This window comes from Mesoplodon densirostris, chromosome 7, assembly GCF_025265405.1.
Source record: "Mesoplodon densirostris isolate mMesDen1 chromosome 7, mMesDen1 primary haplotype, whole genome shotgun sequence".
Lineage (NCBI taxonomy): Eukaryota > Metazoa > Chordata > Mammalia > Artiodactyla > Ziphiidae > Mesoplodon > Mesoplodon densirostris.
The window spans coordinates 64,900,184-64,927,197 of record NC_082667.1 but is presented as its reverse complement, the minus strand read 5'-3'; the positions used below and the strand labels follow the sequence as shown (position 1 = coordinate 64,927,197).

The 27,014-nt window shown below is 44.9% G+C and overlaps 1 protein-coding gene across 5 annotated transcripts in view; it reads left to right on the top strand.

Annotated features, from left to right (window-relative positions):
* Positions 1–27,014, top strand: part of SCUBE2 (signal peptide, CUB domain and EGF like domain containing 2) — a 66,848-nt gene that overhangs the window by 23,090 nt on the left and 16,744 nt on the right. Inside the window, exons 8-16 of one of the 5 annotated variants that reach the window (XM_060103664.1) lie at positions 2,626–2,742; positions 3,704–3,826; positions 6,546–6,662; positions 8,249–8,371; positions 8,805–8,921; positions 9,181–9,267; positions 10,982–11,086; positions 13,715–13,870; positions 14,265–14,471. In XM_060103664.1, the coding sequence (XP_059959647.1) occupies positions 2,626–2,742; positions 3,704–3,826; positions 6,546–6,662; positions 8,249–8,371; positions 8,805–8,921; positions 9,181–9,267; positions 10,982–11,086; positions 13,715–13,870; positions 14,265–14,471 (1,152 nt within the window). Of the gene's footprint in view, positions 1–2,625; positions 2,743–3,703; positions 3,827–6,545; positions 6,663–8,248; positions 8,372–8,804; positions 8,922–9,180; positions 9,268–10,951; positions 11,087–13,714; positions 13,871–14,264; positions 14,472–27,014 lie in introns of all 5 variants that reach the window. The other 4 variants (XM_060103663.1, XM_060103665.1, XM_060103667.1 and 1 more) reach the window with 4 other exon arrangements.

The window sequence follows — 27,014 nt, the reverse complement described above, 5'->3', positions numbered from 1 at the left end:
ACCCGTGTCCCCTGCATCGGCAGGTGGGCTCTCAACCACTGCGCCACCAGGGAAGCCCCCACTTTTATTCTTGATTCTTTGTATGGAACCTACGAGAGCTTCTCTCTGGATGTTCTCAGGGTCTCCTTTTTGTCCCTGGTGATCTGAAATTTCACAACGATGTCCGCACTGTGGGATTTGTCCCACTTGTTATTCTGAGCACTGAGTAGGCCTTTTTAAGGGGGACATTCGCATCCCCTGGTTCCGAGAAATTTTCTTATATTTTTCTTTTGATAACTTTCTTCACTTTTCTCTTTCTCTCTGGGACTCCTATTAGCTGGCTGTTGTAATTCCTGGATTGCTCCTCAAATTTCTTCTTTTTTCTCTTCTTGATATTTTTGTTCAACTTTCTAGGAGATCTTTCATTTTTTTCTTCTAATCCTTCTGTAGGGTTCTTTTTAAATTTCAGCTTTTGTATTTTAATTTTTTAAGAATTTTACTTTGGTCTTTTGTTGTAGGAACCTGTTCTTATTTCATGGATGCTTTTCTTACCTCCCTGAGGAAATTAATGATAAGATTTTCTAACTTCTCTGTTGTTCCCTGTATTATCTTTGCTTTCCTCAGGTTCCTTTTCCCTTGTTTGTTTGATTTGGTGTATTTATTTCATACTAGAGGCTTTTCGGAAATGTCCAGTGATCCTTGGCTCACTTTTCTTATTTAATAGTGGAATATTGAAAAGCCACTTTGATATTCTGTCAGCTGGTGGGCTTTATGCTTGGTTGACTAGGCAGTGGCTTAGTCATTTCATTTGGAGATCTTCAAATGACAGAATCTATAGGTCTTTTCACTTGGGCCAGTCAGTTTGGCTGGAGAGGTATCCTTCAGTCTCCTGATGAGGGGATTTAGGCTTGGCTGCCAGTGTCCTGGGAACTGGGGTGCAGAGGGGGTGAAAGTTTGAGATCTCTCTTTTCACATATAGACTTTCACCTGACAGCGCCTCCTCTGCTGTTACTGGTGCCCTTTTCCAGAGAAGAAAGTTATCTGCCTTAGTCCAAATAGGGATGTGCTGTGGGCTGTGGAATTAAGATGGGGACCTGGGAGCCTATTTGTTATACAGACTCTCAATCAATCTTCCTATTTTTAACTCCATCCTCACCTCTGCCTCTAGACTAACTTTAGTACCTCCAGTTCCTGAGCCTCTCTAGAATTCTGTGGCTCAGATGAGCTTACCACTTGTTGGCATCACTCTGCAGACTGCTAGGTTTTTTTAAAAAATAAATTTAATTAATTTATTTTATTTTTATTTATTTTTGGCTGTGTTGGGTCTTCGTTGCTGCGTGCAGGCTTTCTCTAGTTGTGGCGAGCAGGAGCTACTCTTTGTTGTGGTGCGTGGGCTTCTTGTTGCAGTGGCTTCTCTTGCTGTGGAGCATGGACTCTAGAGCGCGTGGGCTTCAGCAGTTGTAGCACACGGGCTCAGTAGTTGTGGCTCGCGGGCTCTAGAGCTCAGGCTCGGTAGCTGTGGCACACGGGCATAGTTGCTCCGCGGCATGTAGGATCTTTGCAGACCAGGGCTCGAACCCATGTCCCCAGCATTGGCAGGCAGATTCTTAACCACTGCACCACCAGGGAAGCCCCACTGCTAGGGTTTAACTTTCTGCTATGCCAGTTACTGTTCCTCCATTGACATGCCACTTCCAGAAGATTTGACATCTTTCATCTATTGTCTTTTATTTGTCCTTAAGGATTTATATTTTAAAAAATTTATTTACTCTCATTTTAATGAGTTTTGGCGAGGAAACAGAGATAAACATACATGTTCTATCTGTCATATTTAATCAGAATTAAGTTTACCACCCCCCCACCCCCCACCCCCGAGGCTTTACAGAGGTAGCTATGGAAATAAAATCAGTTTCTGGATGCCTAAGTGCTAACTGTTGAATGAATGTTGAATAACATTTGTGTATTACTTGGAATTCATGCATGATATACAGAAATAGAAGGCCATTAGCTTGTTGTTCTTCATCTCTATAGATATGATTTAACAACTGCGGCTGCTTTTTCATGTAACTATGACAGGTCTTTCTCCTTTCAAGGAAAGGTAAACTTCTAATCTGAGTTACTTGGCAGTTGCCAGGAGGAAGTCATTGGTCTGCGGCAAGGGAATGGGTGGCGTGGGCAATGTTTACCCTCTCTTGCTTTGCCCATTACACGTGGTGAATAGAGAAGGTTCAGGATAAAGGAAGGAACATCCCCCTTTGCTCTGTTCTGCATTCACATCTAGGCTGCTAGATGTGCTCATACTTGCAGGTCACTGGCTATCGATCAACAGGAACTTTCAGTGGCTTCAAATCTGCCACTAAAAAGGCTCAGCAGGTTGGCAGAGGCATCTTTTCCCCTCTCTCACCCTGTCAGGCTTCCTCGGGAGATGTCACTTATTTAGATGGGTGCAGGGAGGAGCTGCCCCTGCTCTCCCTCTAACTCACCTGCGGGTGGCAGAGGCTTGGGATATGACCATGAGGACCCCACATGCTTCCTGACTTTCATGAATTTTTGTCAAGTATTAACACTGCACCAATACCCCTTTTTTCCCAGCTGTGTGAGCACTTCGTTAGGAAGCTAACTGCCTTTTTCTTACCTCCTTGGCAGAAACGTGTGCTGTCAACAATGGAGGCTGCGATCGCACCTGTAAGGATACTTCGACAGGTGTTCATTGCAGTTGTCCCGTTGGATTCAGTCTCCAGTTGGATGGGAAGACCTGTAAAGGTAGCCTGTGCCTCTCCATGCGGCTAATGTGTGGGAGTAAAGGCAGCTCTTCCCCTCCACACCTCCTGAGTGACTCCAGATTTGCTTATGATTCATATTGATCAAAAGGAAGCTTTTCTTCCCTGGGCTAGTAGAAGGTTGTAACTGAGTAAGCTTAATTAGAACCAGCTTAATTACACTAACTGTTGAGAAGGTCAGCTTCTACAAACATCAAATGATCCATTTCAGGCAGTGGCCTTATTAGAAGAAAGCAGTTGTTCAAGGGAACATTCATTTGCAGGAGATAATATCATCATATCATAAATAACAATCTAGAGATTATTATATAAATAACAGCCAAGATTGTTATCCAGAGAACAATGAATAACTGTACGATTAACTTGTACTGATGAATAGAGACCCCGATGACCTAGTATTTCATGGGCCAGAGTACAAAGGCTTATTAGTTCTTTAACGTGATAAAAAAGCAGATAACCAGTTACCAGTTGAAACTGAGAAAAGATAAAATTAATTGAGTATCAGAAATCACTTAAAAGCATTGAGGCTATTTGATCGTGGTGTAATTTGCCAAAACAAATATTTTAGTTCCTTATTACTTTAATCATTAAACTGGAATGGGAAGTATAGGAAAGGAAGCCATCTTATCTTGAGAAACTTGTGCAAGGATGAGAATATAATAGGACATCACTGTTCTTTCCCCCAGCTTGTTTCCTTAATGCTAGTCAAGGGAGAGGCAGTGTAAGTCAGAGTTCTCCAGGGGACCAGGCACTTGTCTTTCAAAATGGGTTAAGCCAGACAAGAGAACGTGTATAAGTTTAAAAACATCAGCAAACATCCTTAAATGCTTTTATGGGTCTGTTTTGTTTCAGAGAATAATGAAGCACACACAATAGCACTTCAGGGATTTGTGGATAACGAGGCAAGTATCGCTGTCTGATTTGCCGATGCTTGACTGTTACAGATATTGATGAGTGCCAGACGTGCAATGGAGGTTGCGATCATTTCTGCAAAAACACCGTGGGCAGTTTTGACTGCAGCTGCAAAAAGGGATTTAAATTATTAACAGATGAGAAGTCTTGCCAAGGTATGTGCTGAAACATAGCTAGCTGTGCTGTGGAATGCCCACTGGTTGGATTGGAGAAGATGAAACCCTGCTCGGGCAGAGACTGGCTCGCTGGGCTTCTCTACGGAGTCATTAATCCAACCTCCACCCTGTGCTTCACTTACTTCATCTGTTAAGTAAAATAAAAACACTGAGGTAGCTCACAGGTATATTTTGGAAATTAAGCTGTTAATGATTAGAGAACACCTCAGTGAACCCATGTGGTGTGATTACAGCGGAGCTTGCTGCTAGAAATGGAATGGATCACAGAATGCAATCAGGGTTGCATTAGGGTGTTGAAATTATGAATAATTTTCCCTTTCTAAAATTCCCTTTAATGTTATGGATTTTCTAACAAAATTTGGTGACAAAAAGATGTTGATTTAGTTAACATACCTTTTCTCAGCAAAAAGCTGGGGTCAACCAGTTGGTCCCTTCCTTATAGGCCTTGTTTAAATGACCAGCCTTTGGTGTTTGGGGAAAGGGTAGGGGTGAGGGAGGGGATTAAGTGGAGGAAAGGCTGGGCAGTCCTTGGGCAGGATTTCAGACCCCTTCTCAGACACATCCTTCCCATATAAGGGGCGCAGCAAGGGAACTTCTCTGGGTAGCAGTTGTTGATATTAATAAGTGTTTTGCACAGTGATAAGCTGTTCTGGGTTGGGGGCATCATACATTTTATGCCCCACTGATATATAGAAAGAAACTCTCAGGAAAGATGTGCTGTCATTTATTTCTGATCCATTGCTGAGAATAAGAACAGCCTAACTTATTTTGTTGGAAATCCCAGAATTAAATCAAAATCAGAAAATAATATCTGATTTCACTTCATATAATAAAGATGCAACATTACCTTTTTATAATCTTACAGTGTGAATTAGGTTTCTCTCTTGGTTTTTTCTTCTTGGTACATAATTTGTCAGACACTTCACACCCCTTTATTTATTTATTTTTTATACTCTTAATTTATTTTATTTTTGGCTGTGTTGGGTCTTCGTTTCTGTGCGAGGGCTTTTTCTAGTTGCAGCAAGCGGGGGCCACTCTTCATTGCGGTGCGCGGGCCTCTCACTATCGTGGCCTCTCTTGTTGCGGAGCACAGGCTCCAGACATGCAGGCTCAGTATTTGTGGCTCACGGGCCTAGTTGCTCCGCAGCATGTGGGATCTTCCCAGACCAGGGCTTGAACCCGTGTCCCCTTCATTGGCAGGCAGATTCTCAACCACTGCGCCGCCAGGGAAGCCCTTCACACCCCTTTAAATTCAGCGAGTTCACTCTAGATGACTACTGCATAGTTTTCTTCTGTTTGACTTGGAAGGAAAATTTGCTGTTCCACATAATGTGTCATAATGTATAGCGCAAGAAATACTATTTAAGCTGTGTAAACACATTAAAAAGGAATTAGAAAAGCGATCTGCTTATTTTTGACAAAGCAAAAGCCTGTTGTGAGCAGCCAAAGTCAGCTACTGAATGAGCCCACTTTCTCGGTAACTGGCCGACATTAATAAAAGAATTCATAGAATGATATCAATTACTACGGAAGAAGTGGACTTTTTCTCATTTTTCACTGATCAGTCTTGGTAGAACAAATATTTACACAGAACAAACTTACTAAAGAAATTGTCAGGATTTCTGGGAAAAGTTACGGATGAAGAGGTTTTATAAGATTTTGCCCTTCTTTATTTCATGTTTTTCATTCCTCCGGTTCCTTCCAAATGTTTGTTTTTTATTAACATAGTTTCTCGTGGCACGTTTGGTGTTGAAAAGGGATCTAGCAATGGTCTAGTTGGCTTCCACTGAGTCCTCTGCTGGTCCTGGTTTATCCATTTGGAGAAACAAGTCATAACTCTGTTAAAATCTTCCAAAGAGTTGAAGAAGTGAAGCACTGAGGTTCTAGTGTACAGGAAAGATGTAAGAACCAGACCAGGGAAGAAGAGATGATTAGACTGACAAATACAGCCTCCTGAGGCTAGTTTCCATGACCTCAACTGCAGCCAAGGATGCCTTCATGCTGAACCGGGAAGGGAGGGGCCCCCTGGGACTGAACCATGGGGGAGGAACAAAGCCAAGGGATTGGCCAAGAGGATCCTGTTTGGTGCTTAAGCACCACATTTCAGTGTCTGCAATAGAAAATTACTGAGGATGTTAATGTTAATGCATTCTTTTAGTGCAGAGGGCATTAAAACCCAGGATCAACTGGCCTCCTGGGGCCAGAAGATGAATTCTGGCAACACCCAAAAGAGATAGGAGCTAGATTTATCTCCAGCTCAAGTGTTTTCTCCTTTTAATTGGCCATAGCTTATAAAATTACTATTGCTCCTTTACCAATTAGTAATAGAACAGTAATAATGCACAGGCAGCACCCTAATAGTTTACAAAGCCCTTTTAGTTATGTTATCTCGTTTGACTTCATTTAAATATTTTAAATTATTCAACCCTGCAGATAAGCATGGGTGAGAGAGACCAACTGAGCTTTTAGGCAAGTGCGGTGTGCAACAGAATTTGGAAATAAGGGTCCTGGCTGTGAGTATACTTATTGTGGGCTGCTCAACACTTTGTTTAATGCAAGTGAGCAGGGAGAACTGATAGATAATTTTCACTTTGTTGTTTTTGTTATTGGTCAGCAACTGGTGTTCTTATAAGTGTGTTCTTCTCTCCACTGTCCCTCAGAGTTGGTTTCACCTCCCCTCTCCCTTTGACAATTACAGATGTGGATGAATGCTCTTTGGATAGGACCTGTGACCACAGCTGCATCAACCACCCTGGCACGTTTGCATGTGCTTGCAACAAAGGGTACACCCTCTATGGCTTTACCCACTGTGGAGGTGAGTGGAATCCCTCTAGAGTTGGATGAGACTGGGCCTTACTCCTAAGGTTTCCCCAGATCAGGGCCAGTTTTTCTACCTTGGGGGCTGAACCGGACATACCAGGCCCTATACAGTAGTAGGGAGTCCATCGACTTGAGGGAAGCAGCTGCTATGGGAAATCGTCCCACATTGATCCCTTTAACTTGTCAGGTGTGAAATGGAGCAGAGAGAAGAGGTGAGCTCTTTCAGCTGTGAATTCTTTATGAACTTTATTGATACAGTTGTACTCAGACAGTGGGTGTGTCTCTCAGGAGCTGGTGCCCTGTCCGCTGGAACCTCCCAAGATAGTAAAGTCACTGCCCTCGGAGAGGCTTGGCAGTGCACCCACCGATTCCACAGCCCTGCTGTGCATAGGAACCGGCTGCGGAGCTTGGTTTGAGCTCTTTGAGCTGGTCTTTGTGCAGGTCTCTGAGCTGGAAGTGGGACCAGGGACTCTGTCTCCCTGCTCTGAGCCCTTGCAGCAACATGTTCTGATGTCTCATGACCTTACAGCTAAGTAGACTATGGCTTTAGTCAGATTTGGCATTACTCTACTCTCTCTAATCATTAGATTCATTCAGCAATCTTTGAGAACACAGATTCTGATTCTTATTCTAAAAGTCTAGGGCTTCAGGGTGATTTTGGGGATCTGAGGATGTGGGAACCACTGGCTTTAGTACTTCCTACCCAATCTTTGTTTCCTGTGTCCTTAAGAAGAATGGATAGTAGTGATTTGCTATAGATAGTGTTGTTTCTCTTCTCCTTTTCAACACATCCCTGGCATGGCTGAACACATGCCCTTGCAGTCCATCAAGAAACCCCAAGGAAATATTCCCTGAATATGGACGTGTATTTGGGTTTTAGTTGGAGTCACCTTTTGACCTGGACTCAGTTTCAAGTTGATGGGGATTAGTGCAAGTCATTTTTCTTATCTATATCCCAACTATATGAACTGCCAAGTGGGGAATCCTAACTCTCTCTGTCTCTCTTGGGATGTAGCCCAGGAGGATGGTGGAGTTTTAAACTGGAAGCCTGTGCAGTGTCTGAATTTGACACCTGAAAATAGAATGTGACCCCTTCTGAGTGTTCTTACTGGTGGAAATGTTTGGTCAAGAATGGAACTTGAGGGCTTCCCTGGTGGCGCAGTGGTTGAGAGTCCACCTGCCGATTCAGGGGACACGGATTCGTGCCCCGGTCCGGGAAGATCCCACATGCTGCAGAGCGGCTAGGCCCGTGAGCCATGGCCGCTGAGCCTGTGCGTCCGGAGCCTGTGCTCCGCGACGGGAGAGGCCACAACAGTGAGAGGCCCACATACCGCAAAAAAAAAAAAAAAAAAAAAAAGAATGGAACTTGAGACCATGCTGGTGAGGCTCATGCCAGGAAGACCACTGACTGGGGAGTGGGTCAGCTCGTGCCAAGTGCACATTCTGAAGGCGGTCAGCACCTTCCCTTAGTTCAGTGAGCTTCAGCTGTACGACTCGCCTCCTGCTCCTTCCTCAATGGAGGGATAGTGTCAGCCAGGTCAGCAATGGGCTGCTGTGACAGGAGAGCGTTTTGCTCCACAGACACCAATGAGTGCAGCGTCAACAACGGAGGCTGTCAGCAGGTCTGCGTGAACACCGTGGGCAGCTACGAATGCCGGTGCCACTCTGCGCACAAGCTCCACTGGAATAAAAAAGACTGTGTGGGTAAGAGGCGCCGAGGCTCGGGCTCAGTGCGCGGGCTCACCGCTGGCCCAGCAGCACTCTCCCACGTCCCACTGGTCCCACTGGACCCAGAGTGCGGCTGACCAGTCCTCCACTGAATTCTCCTCCCCCGAGCTGCAGCAGCCGTTCTTTAAATCCTTCAAAAACAGGAGATACTTTGCAAGCCCTTCAGCGTTTCCTTCTGTGCTTCTGCATAGGTTGGAACTCACTTCTGTTTTCCTGGTTGCTTTTCTGCATGAAAAGAATAGAGTACAAGGCACTCCTTTACCCTGGGGGGAATAAACATGGTGTCTGTGTTGTGTTATGTTCTGGGCGTCGGCACTACCTTCTCTTCTTGGGGCCTTTGAGGCATGGGACTCAGCCGTCCTTGTCATACCTTCTCTCTCTGTAAGTGTCTGTATTTTGTCCTGTCTAGAAGTGGAGGGGGTCCTGCCCACTAGCGTATCACCCCACGTGTCCCTGCAGTGTGGTAAGAGTGGTGGAGGAGACAGGTGCTTCCTCAGATGTCTCTCTGGCATTCACCTCTCTTCAGGTGAGTGGGTCCCAGGCCCTGGGGCAGGTCCTCATGCCAGGGCCAGGCCTTCCTGGCCTTCAGGTGTTAGATGGCTTCAAAGGGCTTCCAGGTCTTTGACCAGCTGCCCCCTGACCAATGGAGGCCCATGCTCTGAGACCCTGTATTCTGGGGGCTTTTCTAGTGGTTCACGTGGAGTGGGGTTGCGGGTGACTTGAGCTGCCACCGGGAGAGACTGTAACCTTGCTTACCTGCTGACGATCTACATTCTGTCTGTCAGGACTGCAAGAGGCCTATTCTGTCACCTGCGGCTCTTCCTCTCCTCTCAGGAGCAAACAGCAAAAATCAAATGACTCTGCTTTCGGGGGTAATTACCAAACCTGTGTGTTGTCTCTGGGGCTCACCGTGTTCCATGGGCTTCATTTGTGGGATACTGTTCTTGGGCGTTGGCTTTGTTTTCTTTTCTCCTAATCTCTTTGATGCCGCAAGCACGTTACAGGATGTTCTTACCTGTAGCCTTGGTGCCTGCGATCTGACTCGCCACATAACAGACACTTATTGAGTGTCCATTGAGTGCCAGAAGGCTCCGTGCAGCCCTGGTGGGTCATCATATTGGGCAGAGGCCCACGTAGCTCTGGGACCAGGAGACGCAGGTCTTCCCAACTCCCTGTACCATAGAGCACCTCAGAGGCTCGGCAGGAAATGTGGGCTTGGGGCACATGGCATCAGTGGAGACAGGGACATGACAAGGGGAGCAAGGATTCTGACCAGGGAAAGGGGCCCAAACCCTTTATCAAAAGACAAAGAAGAACATTTAAAGCTTTTAAGAGGCCTTGTCCTCCCAGATTTAGACAAACATCTGTGATGTTGTCATGTGAACATCTGAATAAGGAAATGGTTCGTGATGTCCATATTATGTATATAAGCAAAGACAGAGATGCAAAGCATGATAATAACAGCCCGTGTGAATTGATGGAGCAGTTAAAACATGCCGGCCACTGTGTTACATGTATTAGCTGATTTAATCCACACTACAGCCCTCTGCGGCAATTTTACTGTTATCCTCATTAACCAGATGAAGAAACTGAGGTTCAGAGAGGTGAAGTAACATATCCAGAGTGACTCAGATAGGAAATAGTGGAGCCAGGATTTTGACCAGGCATTTTGGGTCCAGAGTCGTAAGCACTATCCTTCACTGCCTCTCTTGTCTGATGTTTGCACCCAGCCAGAGGGGACGTCACAGTCTGTTTCACCAAAACTCGTAGTGATGATCACTTGGGAGATTAAGGCCACCGTAAGGTGAGCAAGCAAATAGTTAACAGTTATTCAGTTCTTACTATGTACCAGACAGTAGGCTAAACATTTTTTGTTTTGCATTATCTCATTAATCCTCACAACAGCCCGGTAATGTAAGGACTGTAATTATGTCTATTTTACAGATGAGAAGACTGAGGCTTAGGGAGACTAAGTACCTTGCTCAAGTTCTCATCACAAGTCGAAGGGCTGGAATTTGAATCCTGGTCATTGGCTCCAGAGCCTAACATGATTAAGACTGACCATGGAAGGAGAACAGAATTTTCCATATGGGGCCCTCAAAGTAGGACTTGCTCCCTCACAGACCCTGAAAATCCTAGCCACGTTTAGTGAGTGCCATCCTTGTCTGGCATGGTGGCTCCCTCAGCCCTGTCCTCCCAGGACAGGCTTTATTTAGGAGAATCTGCCCTTCCATTTCCCTCAGCTGTCTTGCTCAAATTTGAACTGGGGGATTCTGGCCTTCCTTCTTGGAAAGGCACAGAAATGACCTCATTTTTCATCTCACCGTTGAGGCTGTTTTTGGCCCTTCCTTAGTTATGTTTGAGCCCTGGATTCATCTCAGATGGAGCGATAAGTGTAACTCTTAGGAGGCTCCTGGTGCCCCCAGTCCAAGGGAATGGGCGCTCCCCAATCCCAAACTTTCTTGGTCTCAGCATAAGAGAAGGGCTCAGGGTGTACTTCCAGCAATGGACAGCTCTCCATTACCCACTGGTGTTTCCATTCCTTTGCCTCTGAAGGTAACATCTCTCACTTGTTTCTTTCTGAAGATGTCGCCACCGTCAGGACAAGTGTAACCTTTAAGCTAAATGAAGGCAAGTGTAGTTTGAAAAAGGCTGATCTGTTTCCCGAGGGTCTGCGACCAATACTACCAGGTATGGAATCAGATGGCTGGTGCAGGGAGCTTGCCTGCATGGTGGGAAAGGGGCCTGTAATGAGCCGAGCCATTCAGATGGGATCAAACAGTTTAGAATCTCTGTGGACTCTCTTCACAAGATGAAGAAGAGCCTCACCTGGCACCTCCGTATGCTTCTGGAGTTATACTTCAGGGTTTCCTTTGCGGGGTACAAAGAGTAAAGCTCTGGGGAAAGCTGTGAGTTAATAGGAATCAATGAGGGCTTAAGATGCATTAGTAATTTGTGATCATACTGGGTTAAATTTTCTAGACCTTAGAGTTTCCTTAAAATAATCCAAAATCCGAATCCAAAGGAATGAAAAAAAGGTTTGGCTCAGAAAGGGTAATCTTTGGTGAACCAAGATGTAATATCCAGCTTTCCTGCTGGATTTAGTTTTTGGAGGCAGTGATGCCATTTGGCTTCAGCAAAACAAATACTCTCCAAGTAGACCTGGCCTTATGAAAAGAGCAGAATCCAGCATTCCTCTTTCTTCCCCAGCTCACATTTCCAGTATTATTTCATAGAATAATTTTAGTGAATAAAAAAAAAAATCAGGAGTCATGTATTAGGGAGGGTTCTTTCCCCAATCTACCCTCAAATAAATTGTACAAACAAATAAATGCAAAATCACTCTAGTCACATTTGACTGCCTATTTTAAGTAACTAACCAAGATTAATTTGGGTACCTCCATTTGATGAAATATTATGCAGCTATTAATTATGGGTTTTCAAAGAATGTTTAATGACATTAGAAAATGTTATAATGCTAAGCTGGAAAAAGAGAGAGTAACATTGTGTATATCTAATACGACCTAAATTGTATAAGAAAAAGCGTGAGTAGAAGAAGAACAAAGAAAACTCACCATGTCCTTATTAGTGGGTTATATGTGGGTGGAAGGATGATGAGTGATTTTAATTTTTTTCCTGCATTTTCCACATTCCCCACAGTGAGCATTTATACTTTTAATCAGAGGGGAAAGAATTATTTAAAAATAGATTTGGGGGCTTCCTTGGTGGCACAGTGGTAGAGAGTCTGCCTGCCGATGCAGGGGACATGGGTTCGTGCCCCGGTCCGGGAGGATCCCACATGCCGCAGAGCGGCTGGGCCCGTGAGCCATGGCCGCTGAGCCTGCGTGTCCGGAGCCTGTGCTCCGCAACGGGAGAGGCCACAACAGTGAGAGGCCCGTGTACCGCAAAAAAAAAAAAAAAAAAAAAAAAAAGATTTGGTCTTTAGTTCACTTAATGGTATTGTACTAATGTTAATTTCTTAGTTTTGATAAAGATACATGTAAATGTAAGATGTTAACATTAGGGGACACTGGGTGAAGTGTATATGGGAACTCTGAGTACTCTCTTAGCAACTTTTCTATACATCTAAGCTTATTTCAAAATAAAAAGTTGAAAAAATAGATATGGAAAAATGGAAAGGAAAACAGGTTCAGAATGAGCATCTGTTCAGTTTGAGATGTGAAGTTAGCCTTTTGAAAGGGTTAAGATAGATCTTTAGGGAAAAATTAATTTGCCTTCTCCTTCCTTCGGTCCTGATGACCTGCTGATTTGAACATCCTTATAATGTTAGAGAAGAGCACGATACAGAGAATTCTTCAGTTCAATAAAGTAAGATTAGTTAATTGTGTGGATGGTATGTGGACCTGCTCTTTGGTTCTGGTTAACAATCATTAGTTAAAAGAGTCACTGGAGGGGGCTTCCCTGGTGGCGCAGTGGTTGAGAGTCCGCCTGCTGATGCAGGGGACACGGGTTCGTGCCCCGGTCCGGGAGGATCCCACGTGCCGCGGAGCGGCTGGGCCCGTGAGCCATGGCTGCTGAGCCTGCGCGTCTGGAGCCTGTGCTCTGCAGCGGGAGAGGCCACAACAGTGAGAGGCCCGCGTACCGCAAAAAAAAAAAAAAAAAAAAAAAAAAAAAAGATTCCCTGGAAGCCATGGAGGGAGGAGTGATGGCCAAAGTCAGGAATGAGGATGCACAAAGCCCTGCCTTACATAACACTTTCACTCCCATCCTACGTGCCTTCATGATATTGTTTGGTTCTGTTGATTCTTTGTGCCATTTATTGCTCCTGTTTATTTCAAAATGAGCCATCATTGTTGATGTGCTTTCCAGCTTTCCCTTTGGGTTGGAATTACTCCAAGGTCAGTTTGCCTGAAAGCAGGAGTTAATTTCCTTTCTACTCCTGTGCTCGTTCCTTACTTGAAGCCCCTCAGCCCCTGCTTGAGACATCATAGTCCAGCTTTAAAGAAACCAACTGTGAGAACATGAACGCACCTTAACAAATTACCAGTCAGGAATGCAAGGCAATCTTTGGTCCCCATCTTCCACAGATGTGGCCGGTCAGTTGGAAACATCCAGCATTTATTCATGAAAATAAGTTTCAAGAGCTAAATTGTCAAGTTATATAGGTGGCAATACTGGTTCTTCAGGATTAAAGTGTCATCATGCTCCTAGCTGAGGGCTTGCAGCGTCTTGGCATATGGAGTTAATCATCTAGTCCCTTGAGAGTTGTTCTAATGAAATGTTTACAGAGTTGTAGCGAATGTTCAGCTGAGTGCTTTGCCAGGATTTGGCTTCCGATAATTTTGTTTCTTCATACAGAGAAGCACAGCTCAGTAAAAGAGAGCTTCCGCTACGCAAACCTTACATGCAGCTCTGGCAAGCAAGTCCCGGGAGCCCCCGGACGACCGAGCACCCCTAAGGAAATGTTTATCACTGTTGAGTTTGAGCTTGAAACTAACCAAAAGGAGGTGACAGGTTGGTTTGAAAACAGTCTGTGGTGCCAGACTTCTCACAGCTTGCTCCTTATTTCTTTGCCTTTCACTTTTCATCATTTTTGCGTGGGGCGGGGTGGGGTGCGGAGATAGTGCAACCACTGAAGTATCTCCTGTTTTTTTTTCACCCCCAAACTAAACTGAATTGGTTTGGAACCTGATGATTTTATCTGCTTCATCAAAACCCAAAGCTACCATTTTGGTCAACAAATTTCTGTTTGAATTGAATGCTGCCCAGCCTGCTAGGTGCCTAGCTCCAGGCCTCTCCCCATGCTGTGCACAGGGAGCTGTGGGTGTTTGTGGGTCCTGCAGTTGATCTGGACATGCTCACATGCTGCAGCCTGACCCCTCCACTGCTGTCCCTCTCGTTTCTGCAGCCTCTTGTGATCTGAGTTGCATCATAAAGCGAACAGAGAAGCGGCTCCGGAAGGCCATCCGCACGCTCCGGAAGGCTGCCCACAGGGAGCAGTTTCACCTCCAGCTCTCAGGCGTGGACCTCGAAGTGGCTAAAAAGTCTCCCCAAACATCTGAACACTGGGCGGAGTCCTGTGGAGTGGGTCAGGGCCATGTAGGAAACCAATGTGGTGAGTGGCCTGCTGGCCAGGACATTCTTGCCAACAGAACTGTCTTGAGCTCCAAAAACACTCAGGGTAACCAAAAGCAAGTCTGGCCCATCCTTTCTCCCCAGGCTTCTTCCAGAGTACACCTGGGACACCCACACTCATTTGAGAACTACATGTGGGTATTGGCCTTGCCTACAGGATCAGGAGCCCCCCAGCACCTGGCATAGTGCCTGGCACTTAATAACTGTCTGTTGGGTTGAGGGACAGAATGGAAGAGTCAGGGTTGATGAGAAGAGGGAGTGTTGCCCCTTAAGGATCTGCGGGACCACGGTCTTCAAAACACTGTGGTCCCCCAGCTGGGGCAGGACTGCAAGTATAAGGCACCCATGAGCCTTCTCGACACTCCACTATCACAGTTCCCTTATCATCCCTCTGGTGTGACGCATGGCGGCAAATGAACAAACTCCTGTCCATAGTTCTGTGCAGAGGCAAGGCTGGGGGTTGCTCAGCTGCCTTAGGAGATCCCTGAGCTATGGCCCAAGCTTTCTAGTAGTGTCAGTTCCAGTGTATATTGTTGTTGGTGGTGGTGGCGGTGGTGGTGTGTGTGTGTATGTGTGTGTGTGCATGTATCAGAATTAAACTTGAGGCCCGGAACTTGAGCAATTATCAATTCTATTCCTCTGATGAAGTTCCAGGCAAGAGGAATCTGGGCAAGACGTTCCAGGGTGGTCAGTCTTGAGATTTGTTTGCTGTGAGAGACTGTTCTGGGCAATTATGAGAGATTCTACCTAAAAAGTCTTAGATGGGGGGAAATTAGGGTCTCTCTTTACAGTAATACTGTAACCATTTGTTGAATCCTCATCTGTCACAAGCGTAACACTAAGCATTATACCTGCATGACCTCATTCAATCCTTCCAGTAATCTTACCAGGTAGGTATTATTATCTCCATTTTATAGATGAGCAAACTGGAGCTCAGAGGGATAAGTGCTCTTGCTCAAGGTCACATGGATGGTCCCACTCCAAAGCCTGTGCTCTGGTCCCAGGAAAGGTGAATTTCAATAACCAGACCCCTCCAGAGTAAATTGATGTCCTTTCTGAAGTGTCATTAGAATCGTGAGGCCTGAGAAATGATGCTTGAGCTAAGGAGTAATAAACCAGTGTTTCTGAGGAAGCAAAGCTGAGCTCAGAGGCGCTTGTTCAGAAGAATTGTCAGCAATAGGTCCACAACCCAACTCTGTTGCTTTGCCAAAACATAGTGAAAATCATGTGTAAAATCAGTGTAACCGTCCACCAGGGGCTGGTTCTTAAATAGTCTTGACTTTTATTCCAGCTGACTCTCCTAAAAAAAAAAAAAAAAAAAATGGTAAGAACAACCCAGCTGGTTGGTTGGTTCTCACTGAAAATTCTAAGAGTTCCAGTTTCCATACCAAAATGGTGATGAGAATTGGCTGTTGCCTCCCTGCTTTCCAGGGTGGGTTGCAGAAACTGTCAGGGATAGGCGGGCCAGCCTCCTTCTGGCCTCTCAGAGCTGAATTGCACCCCTTCCCCCAGCTTCTGTCCTGTGGGAAGAGGCCCTGCAGGCTCACCAGGGAAGTTTATGGCCAGTTAAGAGTTCAGGAAAAGCTAGTGTCAAGGGCCCTGTGGAACAACTCCCAGTGAGGGTATTATTAATACTACCGTGGGTATGCTTCTGGGGAATAAAGGCCTCAGGGTGAGGATCAGGAGTTACTTAATAGAGGCCTCATGACCGTGACAACTGGTGAAAGACACTCAGTACAAGGTTTATGTAGCTGTTCTGTGTGTGAGCGTGTCCCTGAGATGCTTATCACGCTGAGTTAAGTTGGATTTGCTTCTAAGAGAGGCCATGTATCTTGTCTCAAGAGCTCCCTCTAGCACTGGATGAATTTTGTAGTCCACAACATCAGGTTCACCCTGCCTGACAGCAGTGTTAAAGATTTTACCATGTCAAGGAAACAGCACAAGGAACTACCAGTGAAACTCCTTTCTCCTGCTGGAGGGAGGAAGTAGGTGTAAAGAGGAATCAGGTGTGTTAATTAGAAAGGCTTTTACCCAGCAGACTCCTGGCACGGGCAAACCGCGCGCACGTGTGTGTGTGTGTGTGTGTGTGTGTGTGTGTGTGTGTGTCTTATATTCCTGATCTATTTAATGGTGTTAGAACATCATAAAAACCAGGCTTACTGGTATTTTCTGAGCTCTGATGGCACATGCAGTGGAGACAAACCTACGATAGTTCTTTTTAGAAATTGTTTTGTGTTTCTAGAAAAGAGCCCAAAGACTGCTTTGAGTCACTTGGAAGGAGAGATGGGACCATTATGTTTTTCCTTTAAAATATTTTTTACTTAGTTTTTAATTACCTAAGTGGTGCATATTCCAAATGATACAGAAATGTACACAGTTAGGATGGAAACTTTCCCATCAGCTCTCAATCCCACTCCCCAGAAATAATCACTGTCAATAGTTTGCTTTTTATTTTTCCACATCTGTTTTTATGCATGTATAAAAATGAAATTTTATTTACTCATTCAATAAATATTGAGCACCTACTGTGTGCTGGATAGTATTCTAGGTGCTGAGAATCCAATAATGAGACAAAAGAGCAAAAATCTCAGCCCTCATTGAGTTTACATTTCTGGAGGAGGGAGACAGACCACAAACCAATGAAGAAGGAAATATATTCTGTAGCAAATGGTGGTAAGGGGGTGACGAACAGGTAAGCAGAGAAGTAGAATAGAAAATTCTATTTTGGCAAGGGGGAGGGGTGAGGAGGAGTGTACTCCCCCAAAACATAGACTGTGTTCAGGGACAGTGGTCATTGGAAAGTGTCATTTGGGCAGAGATGTGAAGGATGGGAGGAACCAGCTATGGGGAGATCTGGGGGACAGAGTCCCAGCCAAAGGCAACAGCAAATACAAAACCCCTGAGGGCTGGAGAGAAGGCCAAGATGATGAGAGCTGAGGGAGGGAGGGCAGAGGAAGAAAGTCAGAGCAGTAGCAGAGGGCCAGATCATGTGGGGAGTGGAAATCCTGGTGAGGACTCTGAGTCTGAGTGAGAGAAAAGCCAATGAAGGGATTTGAGTGAAGAGGTAACAAGGTTCTGACTTACGTTTCAGAAGGATAACTTTGGCTGCTGTATTGAAAATAGACTGTAGGTTTATGTGTGAAAAAAACAAAAAAATATATTAATGCAGTTTTAATAGTGCTGTGTATTGTTTTTTTTTTTTTTTTTTTTTTTTTTTGTGGTACGCGGGCTTCTCACTGCTGTGGCCTCTCCCGTTGCGGAGCACAGGCTCCGGACGCGCAGGCTCAGCGGCCATGGCGCACGGACCCAGCCGCTCCGCGGCACGTGGGATCCTCCCAAACCGGGGCACGAACCCGTGTCCCCTGCATCGGCAGGCGGACTCTCAACCACTGCGCCACCAGGGAAGCCCTGTGTATTGTTTTTAACTACAGAGTAGATCATGGACATCTTTCCATGCTAACAGAGGAGCTACCATACTTCTTTTAAAGTTTCATAATCTATATTTGTTTTAAGACACCAGTGTTTATTAGCCATACTCCTATTAGTGGACATTTAATCAAGTTATTCCTGATTTTTCTATTACAAATAATGCTGCAGTGAATTTTCTTTTTGTGCATGTGTCCAGTATTTCTGAAGGATAGATGTGTAGATGTCTAATTGCAGGTCAAAGGACATGCATATTTAAAACTGAATAGATGCTGCTAAATTACCCTCCAAAAACATACTAATATATGCTCCCTCCAACATTATATCTGAGTGTTTTTTGCCCTGCCTCATTGCTAACATGGATTATATATTACTGATCTTTTTCTTTTTAAAATTTAATTTAATTTATTTATTTTTGGCTGCATTGGGTCTTCGTTGCTGTGCACGTGTTTCTCATTGCTGTGCCTTCTCTTGTTGTGGAGCACGGGCTCTAGGAGGGCGGGCTTCAGTGGTTGTGGCATGTGGGCTCAGTAGTTGTGGCTCACGGACTCTAGAGCGCAGGCTCAGTAGTTGTGGCACGTGGGCTCAGTTGCTCCGCAGCATGTGGGATCTTCCCAGACCAGGGCTCAAACTTGTGTCCCCTGCATTGGCCGGCAGATTCTTAACCACTGCACCACCAGGGAAGCCCTACTGATCTTTTAAATTTTTGAAAATCTGATAAGTCAAAATAATAGTCATTTTAACTTGTTTTTCTTTGATTATTAGTAAGACTGAGCATGCTTTCATATGTCTGTGGCGATTTAGATTTCTTCTTCTGAGAATATCCTTATGCTTTGCCTATTTTTCCATTGAATTTTTTGGTTTTCCAATATCATTTTTAAAAAATAAAATTTAAAGTCCCAAGTTATATCAAAGAACATAGTCACTTCTGACCAAACATTTTCTTTCTTATAGTCATTTTTATACAGTAAAGTCTCATTAATTTGACATTTAAGGACTTTGGGGACAGCCTGCTCTGCAGGTGACCTTTGTACCACCTGTGATCAATTTTAGCAAGATGGCAAAAAAGAAAAATAGCTATTATATTCTCCAAGGAAAAAATTCCTTAAGCTCACAGTAATTCATAAAGTCCTTCATATATAGAAGAAGAAAGAAAAGAAAAAATTAATGATGAAATGGATTTCTATTTTTCTTTCATAGCTATTTATCCTTTCATAAAGGATACATTAAAGAATATACTTGCTAAAGTATAAATTTTTGTATTTGATTATTTTGAAAACTTGTTGAAATTTAAAAAAAACACAATCCAGGCAACTGGCAAACTGGGAGGTATCCTAGTGCCTGGGTTCTTGAGAGACTAGAAAAGTTTAATTCAACCTTTAATAGTAGTAGCGTTCCTCTGCAGTAGTTGAAAAAAATTAATTAAAACAGAATTTATTGAGATCCCACTCTGTGCCACTCTATGAACTTAGGTTGAAGCAGTGAGAACATAATGGGTGAGAAACCTGCTTTTATGAAGTTCACATTCTAATGGAGGGAGATGGACAATAAAAAAATAAAGAGAAAGATAATTTCAGAAATTATAAGTGTTATTGAAGATAATAAAACAGAAAGGGTCAGAGGGGAGGAGAGATTACTAGTCCCTACAGGGTATTCAAGGGAGACCGTCAGAGCAGGTGACGTTTGAGCTAAGACCTAATTGAGAAGGAGGAGCTGACCATGCAAAACTCTGATAGAGGCAGGGGGTGCTCTGATGGAAGGGATAGCAGCAAGTGCAAAGGGCCTGAGGCAGGAAGGAACCAGGCATTTTCTTCTTAAGTTTTCAAAATTGAGAAATTATTTGGAACTGAACAGGCAGCAAATTTCTTTTCTGTTTTAAATCAAGGAAAATGTAAAGTGTATATTAGCAATATAGACCAATATTAAACCAATATTTAGCACATGGACTTGGTAGGAAACACTTTTAATTTAAAAAACATAATTTAATAAAATGTTGACATGTATTGAGCACTTAATGTGTTCAGCCCTGTGCTAAGCACTTTACATGTCTCATCTCATTTAGTCTCATCACAAGTCATTCTGCATCATGCCCTTTTTACAGATAAGGAAACTAAGGCATACGAAGGTAAGTGGTTTTCCCAATGTCATGCAGCAAGTCAGTGGCAGAGCCAGGATTCGTATTCAGATCTGACTCAAGAGCCTATGTTCCTAACCATCTCAAATTGAATGCTCTCACGTCTCCCACATATAGCCTGTGCCCTGTGATTATCTTACTCATGCCACACTCGTATGGAGTGCCCTGCATGGGCCAGCTCTGTGGTGGGTGCCGAGGAGGTCTGAATAAATATGACAGCATCCCTCAAGTCATAACCCTCCCAGGGAAGAGTCAGAGAAGCCTTCCCCAAAGAGAGAAAGCCTAAGTGAGTTTTGAAGGATGCACCGGTGAAGCATAAATGGGGAGGAGCATTCAGGCAGAGGAACAGCCTTAGGTAGTGAGGTTGAGCAAGATGTGCACAGGGCATTATTGGCATCTCAGTATTACTAACCCTGGAGTGGAAGGTAGGATGCAGTGAGCAGCTAGGCTAGTGGGAAAAACATGGCCAAGTCATGAGAGACCTTGAATATGTTGCTAAGGAGCCTTGACTTTATCTCTAGGTGACAGGTGTCATTAGAGGCTTTAATCAGGGAGCATAAAGTCATATTTATATTCTAGAAAGATCTCTCTAACTGAATTGGGGGTCAGGACTGGAGGCAGAAAAACCAATTTGGGAGCTTCTGAATGCTTTGCATAAGAGGTATTGAGAACATGAAGGCACTAGATGGAGTAGAATAGAAGCAGTGGATTAGAGAAATATTTAGGAGGAAACGTGAGTAGCATCTGGTGATAAATTGGGTTGGGGACTGAGACGAGGAAAGAGTTGGGGTGAGCTCAGAGGTTTCTGACTTGGCCTCTGATCCTGCACTTGCTTCCCATATGTCCCTCATCTCACCCAGCCCTGTTTCATATGCAGGAGGCACTGAGAAACAGCCTGTGGGTTGGTTGAATGGCTAGATGAATGTGATCACTGGGGAAGAAATAATCAGAAAAGATTTATAGGAAAAGCAGAAAAAAATGGGCTCTTGAGAGGGCATGAGAAAGAATGAAAACTCAGATACAGAAAAGGGGACTAAAGGCTGAGTTTGAGAAGTGCAGGGAGGCAAGTCAAGGAGGTTTTTGAGCCAGGGAGTGAAGCAGTCAGAGAAGCACTTTAGGAAGGTGAATCTTCTTTTTTTTTCTTAATTTTATTATTATTTTTTGCTGCATTGGGTCTTCATTGCTTCGCGTGGGCTTTCTCTAGCTGCGGCGAGCGGGGGCTACTCTTCGTTGCGGTGCGCGGACTTCTCATTGCGGTGGCTTCTCTTGTTGCAGAGCACAGGCTCTAGGTGCACGGGCTTCAGTAGTTGTGGCACGCAGGCTCCAGAGCGCAGGCTCAGTAGTTGTGGCACACGGGCTTAGTTGCTCCGCGGCATGTGGGATCCTCCCAGTCCAGGGCTCCAACCTGTGTCCCCTGCATTGGCAGGTGGATTCGTAACCACTGTGCCACCAGAAGCCCCTAGGAAGGTGAATATGATGGCAGCATGTAATAACAGAGCTGAGGCCAGGAGGAACACAAGGCAAGGGAAATCATTGGAAGGTTATTGTAGTACTCTAGATACGAGATGGCGAGGAGCAAAGGACACTAGTGCCGTGGGGATGAAGCCTAGGGGATGGGCAAAAGGGACACAACTGTAGGATGCTGCAGCAGGGAGGAGGGACGTCTGGGATAACTGTGGTTTGGAGCGTTGGTGACTGGGAATATAGAGGTGCTGTTGAGAAAGAGAGTAAAGCCAGAGGGGTAGGAAGGCTTGGGCAGGGAAGGGAAGAGAAGCATTCCCCTTGGGAAAGTTGAATTTGAGTTGCAACAAGACTCCCAGGTAGAAATGTCCATGGGCAGGTGGGAGTCTAGGAAAAGGACTTCACCTCTCCATGTGTGGACTGACCCTCCTATCCTGCGTCTGTCCATACATGCTCTGGCTCGCCTGCTGCTGAAATGGATGAACAGCCCACGCTCCTTCCTAAGGGTAACTCCTCCACTGGGGCTCTGGAGCCCATTCCCTCTCATCGTCTCAAAAACGATGCTCCTGGGCTTCCCTGGTGGCGCAGTGGTTGAGAGTCCACCTGCTGATGCAGGGGACATGGGTTCGTGCCCCGGTCGGGAGGATCCCACGTGCCGCAGAGCGGCTGGGCCCGTGAGCCATGGCCACTGAGCCTGTGCGTCCGGAGTCTGTGCTCCGCGACGGTAGAGGCCACAACAGTGGGAGGCCTGCGTACTGCAAAAAAAAAAAAAAAAAGATGCTCCTGCTGTTGTCCCCACCGACCCCCATCTCAGAATTCTCCTCTACTGGATCATTTCAAACAGCACGCAAATCTACCTCCTGTCTTAAAACCCACACAAATCCTCCTTTGACTTCCTGCTTCTCTCCAGATCCTGCCTCCTTTCTTTGACCCCCTTGTAAAGCAAAACTCCTTGAAGGACTTGTCCAAATTTGCTGTCTTTGCTACCTCACCGACCATTTTCTCCTCCACTTTAGCCAATCTGGTTTTCATTCCCAACCTCTCCACTGAAACTGCTTTTCCCAAGATTTTTAGCAACTTCCACGTTACCAAATCCAGTTGCCAGCTGTCCCTCAGACTCTGCTGATCATTCCTTCCTCCTGGAAACTCTTGTCATGGGTTTCACACACCACACACCTCTGCTTCTTCTTCTGCTTCACCAGCTGCTCCCTTTTCATTTTCCATACTGGTTCTCCCCTAATTTCTTGTCTCTAAACATCAGGGATCCCAGGGCTCAGTCCTCCATGCCCCTCACCTATCTTCACACTCTCCTTGGTGACCTCATCCAGCGCCATAGCTTTAAATACCACCACATGCTAGTGACTTCCAAACTGCCCTCTCCAGCTCTAACCTCTATCTGAACCATGGACTTCTCTGTTCTAGAGGTGCTGAACGTTTTGGTTTTTTTTGCGGTACGCGGGCCTCTCACTGTTGTGGCCTCTCCACAGGCCCCGGACGGGCAGGCTCAGCGGCCATGGCTCACGAGCCCAGCTGCTCCGCGGCCTGTTGGATCCTCCCAGACCAGGGCACGAACCTGTGTCCCCTGCATCGGCAGGCGGACTCTCAACCACTGCGCCACCAGGGAAGGCTGGTGCTGAACGTTTTTGATCACACATATACACACACACAGTGATATACTTTTTTTTTTTTTTTGGCGGTACGCAGGCCTCTCACTGTTGTGGCCTCTCCCGTTGCGGAGCACAGGCTTCGGACGCGCAGGCTCCGCGGCCATGTCTCACGGCCCAGCCGCTCCACGACATGTGGGATCTTCCCGGACCGGGGCACGAACCCGCGTACCCCGCATCGGCAGGCGGACTCCCAACCACTGCACCACCAGGGAAGCCCGTGAAATACTTTTGAATTTGTGAATGTTTACTTATTTTAAAATTATATACTCATACTATTGGCTAATATATTGTGTACAACATAACAAGTAGAAGAATGAGATACAGTTTACATAACAAAATTTCAAATAGCTGGCTAGTCTCTGAGGGACCGTATTGACAACTTGGCAAGGTTCATTGTGAACAGTAGTGGTTGTAAAGCATTTTTCAAATAGTCTTTTTGTTCATTACTAGTGTTTTGGCTTAACTCTTGTCAGATCTGATTAAATTGTCACTGTTTCTATCCCGTGATGTGGTTTGACAAGAGCTAGTACCAGGAGAACAAGCTGTGTCAGCTCTGCACTTCCCTGTGGTTCACCTGCACTTGCATCATTGGTTCTGCATCATGGGCTCAGGATTTCTACAGGAATTGTTTGAAGCTGCTTTCTACTTTGTGATGGTTCAGTTGGTTGAAACTAGATAATATTAATCAGGAAATATATTCAATGAGGCACAACTGAAATTCTTCTCGAGACACTGAAAAGAAGTGAGTCAGTCAGTACCTCACCACCCACAGGTCTCTTTCTTGGGGACCTTGTGTCTTCACACGTGTCTCTGACTTGTGGAGATGTGGACTGACTAAGAACTAATTTCTTTTTTTTTTTTTTGGCTGCATCGGGTCTTAGTTGCGGCACGCGGGATCTTTTGTTGCTGCGCGCAGGCTCTTCGTTGCGGCGCGTGGGTTTCTCTCTGGTTGTGGCGCGCGGGCTCAGTAGCACCGCAGCATGTGGAATCTTAGTTCCCCCACCAGGGATTGAACCCTCATCCCCTGCATTGGAAAGCGGATTCTCAACCACTGGACCACCAGGGAAGTCCCTAATCTTTTTTTTTGTTTTAAACTGAAGAACTTTAAAAAAATTATTTTTCTTTCAGTTTTATTGAGATATAATGGACATACAGTACTGTATAAGTTTAAGATGTACAACATAATGACTTGATTTACATGTGTCATGAGATGATGACCACAATAGGTTTAGTGAACCTCCATCATCTCGTATAGATACAACATTGAAGAAATAGAAAAAAATGTTTCTCCTTCTGATGAGAACTCTTAGGATTTACTCTCTTAACAATTTTCATATGTAACATACAGCAGTGTCAATTATATTTATCATGTTATACATTGCATCCCTAGTACTTATTTATCTTATACCTGGAAGTTTGTATTTTTTGACCACCTTTATCCAATCTCCCTTTCTCCCACCCCCAAGCCCTGAGCAGCTCTGGTAACCACAAATCTGATCTCTTTTTCTGTGAGTTTGTTTGTTTGTTTGTTTTTGAAATATAATTGATATACAACACTATGTTAGTTCCTGGTATGTGACACAGTGATTTGATATTTCTGTACATTTCAAAATGATCACCATGGTAAATCTGGTTTAACTACTAAACCAGTGAACCTTTCTTTATGTCTTATTTTTTAGATAAAAATTAAAACACATAGATGTGAAAATGCTTTGCTCACACTCTGGATCATTTTGTAAATGTAAATGATACCCCTGAGGTGTATAGTATTCTACCTTGGAGACCACCGGTATAACCAGTGCCTTCTCAATACCAACACTAGCGTGGCCAAAAAATATCTTAAACTTGACATGTCTAAACAAAACATTTTATTCTCCTCTCTCCCTCCAAAATAAAACCCACTTCTCCCTCATCTCCTTCATTCCCCATCTCCGTAACTGGCATCCGTATTTGCCCAGTTGCTCAAGTTGAAAGCCTCAGTCTTCTTGGCCTCTCTTGTTCTGTCATGCTCCTTACTGAATCCATTAGCAAATCCTGTCAGATCTGCCTTTACATTATATGCTGAGCCTAACTAGTTTTCTCTTCCTCTGTTATTACCACTCTGTTCCAAACCACCACCACCTCCTGCCCAGTCTATTGCAATGGGCTCTGAATTGTTCTCCTTAGCCTTGCCTGTCTTCAGGCTGTTCTCCACACGGTAGCTAGAAGATCTTCTAGAAACATAAGTCAGATCATTTCACTGCCCCATTTGAAACCTCCAACACACTTTGAGTAAGGTCTAATTTCCTTACCATGACCTTCAAGAACCTCCGTAAGCTGGCCCTTGCTTGCTTTTAGAGTCCGTATCCTATCACCCAGCCCCTTTCACTATGTTCCTGCTACATTGGCTCTTTTGCTGTTAGGCAATACCATCACACGGCTGTTTCTCTCGTTTCACTCTGCTGTCTGCTCAGAGAGGCCTTTCCTGGCTACTCTTCTAAAATAGCATCATGCAAACTCCATCCCCACCACTCTTTGCCTTACCCTCTCTGCCTGTTTTACTTTTCTTCATTACACTTACCTCTAGTTAGCATTCTACTATGTATTTATTTGTTTGCTTATTTATTGTTCATATTCTCCACTAGAATGAGAGCCCCGTTAGGGCAGGGCCCTGTCTGTCTCCTCTGCTGTATCTCCAACCCCCAGAACAGTACTCTGCACATAATCGGTGCTAAGTATTTAATTGAATAAATGAGTCGATAAATCTTCACAGGAACAACAGATGACGTCCCAAGGATAGTTGCCAACACTAAGAGAAAAGAGGGCCAAGGGCAAATCTTTGGGGAAATATTTAAATTGAGGGCAAAAGAGGCACTCTAGAGGAAGTGAAATCTCAGTCCCATTAACTAGGCATGAAGAAAACAGCGTGCACTGGGGAAACTCAGCAAGGAAGGCGTCAAGTCCGGCTCATCTCTCTGCCCCAACTATGAGAATGTTTTCAAATAGCAAACTGAGCACACACCAAAAACCTGGACAGACGTGACAAATCAACCTCTCAGCCCAAGGGAATTCTCTCTCCTGTTATCCTGAAACACTCATTTAAAAGGAGTTCAAATCAGGATCCTGAGGCCACAGCACCGCCTCGAGCGCCATTGCCTCTGAGCCGTGACAAAGCAGCAGCTCCAGGAGACCCTGGGAATCCACGTGGGCTGCCTGTGGCTCTCCTTCAGAAGGCAAGGCGTGATTCTTCAGAAAACAGTCAGATGCTGGAGAGTGACCCCTTTTATTAGGTTCACCATCTTAGCCACAGAGAGACCATAGTGTTTGTCCACAGCCTGAAATACTCAAAGGCCGGTGGTATTGAAAAGAGGGCCAGCCTTCAGGTCTCTTTGTCACCATTAATCCTGGTCCCCACTGGTCTCTCCCTTTTGCATCAGAAAGGCTTTCTTTTTTTGAAGGGGAGAGAAAACAGCTGTGCGGGATTTGAGAATGGGATTTTAATGGTCACTGAAGACACACAAAAGCTTTGCTGTGATCGCAAAGTGTTCTGGGGGCAATTGACTCCTTTGTCTGGGGCAGCAAAACAAGCTGGCTGCTCAAGGAGAAAAGAGAAGCAACTGGAACTGGCATTGAGGTCTCTTTAGGTCAGATCTTTAGCACATTTGCAAAGAGTTGTTTTCAGGAGTCTCTTCATGACATTTCAGAATCGCTTTTTAGTGTTTAGCCCATTTTTACCTTGTGAAAGGAACAAATTAATCTGGAAGGTGATTGCCATGGATTATTTCTGTATGTCTTTCTCTCTGGAAGGAAGATGGAAACTGTGAGTGACAAGATGAGCTTGTTTATGTGGAGCAGG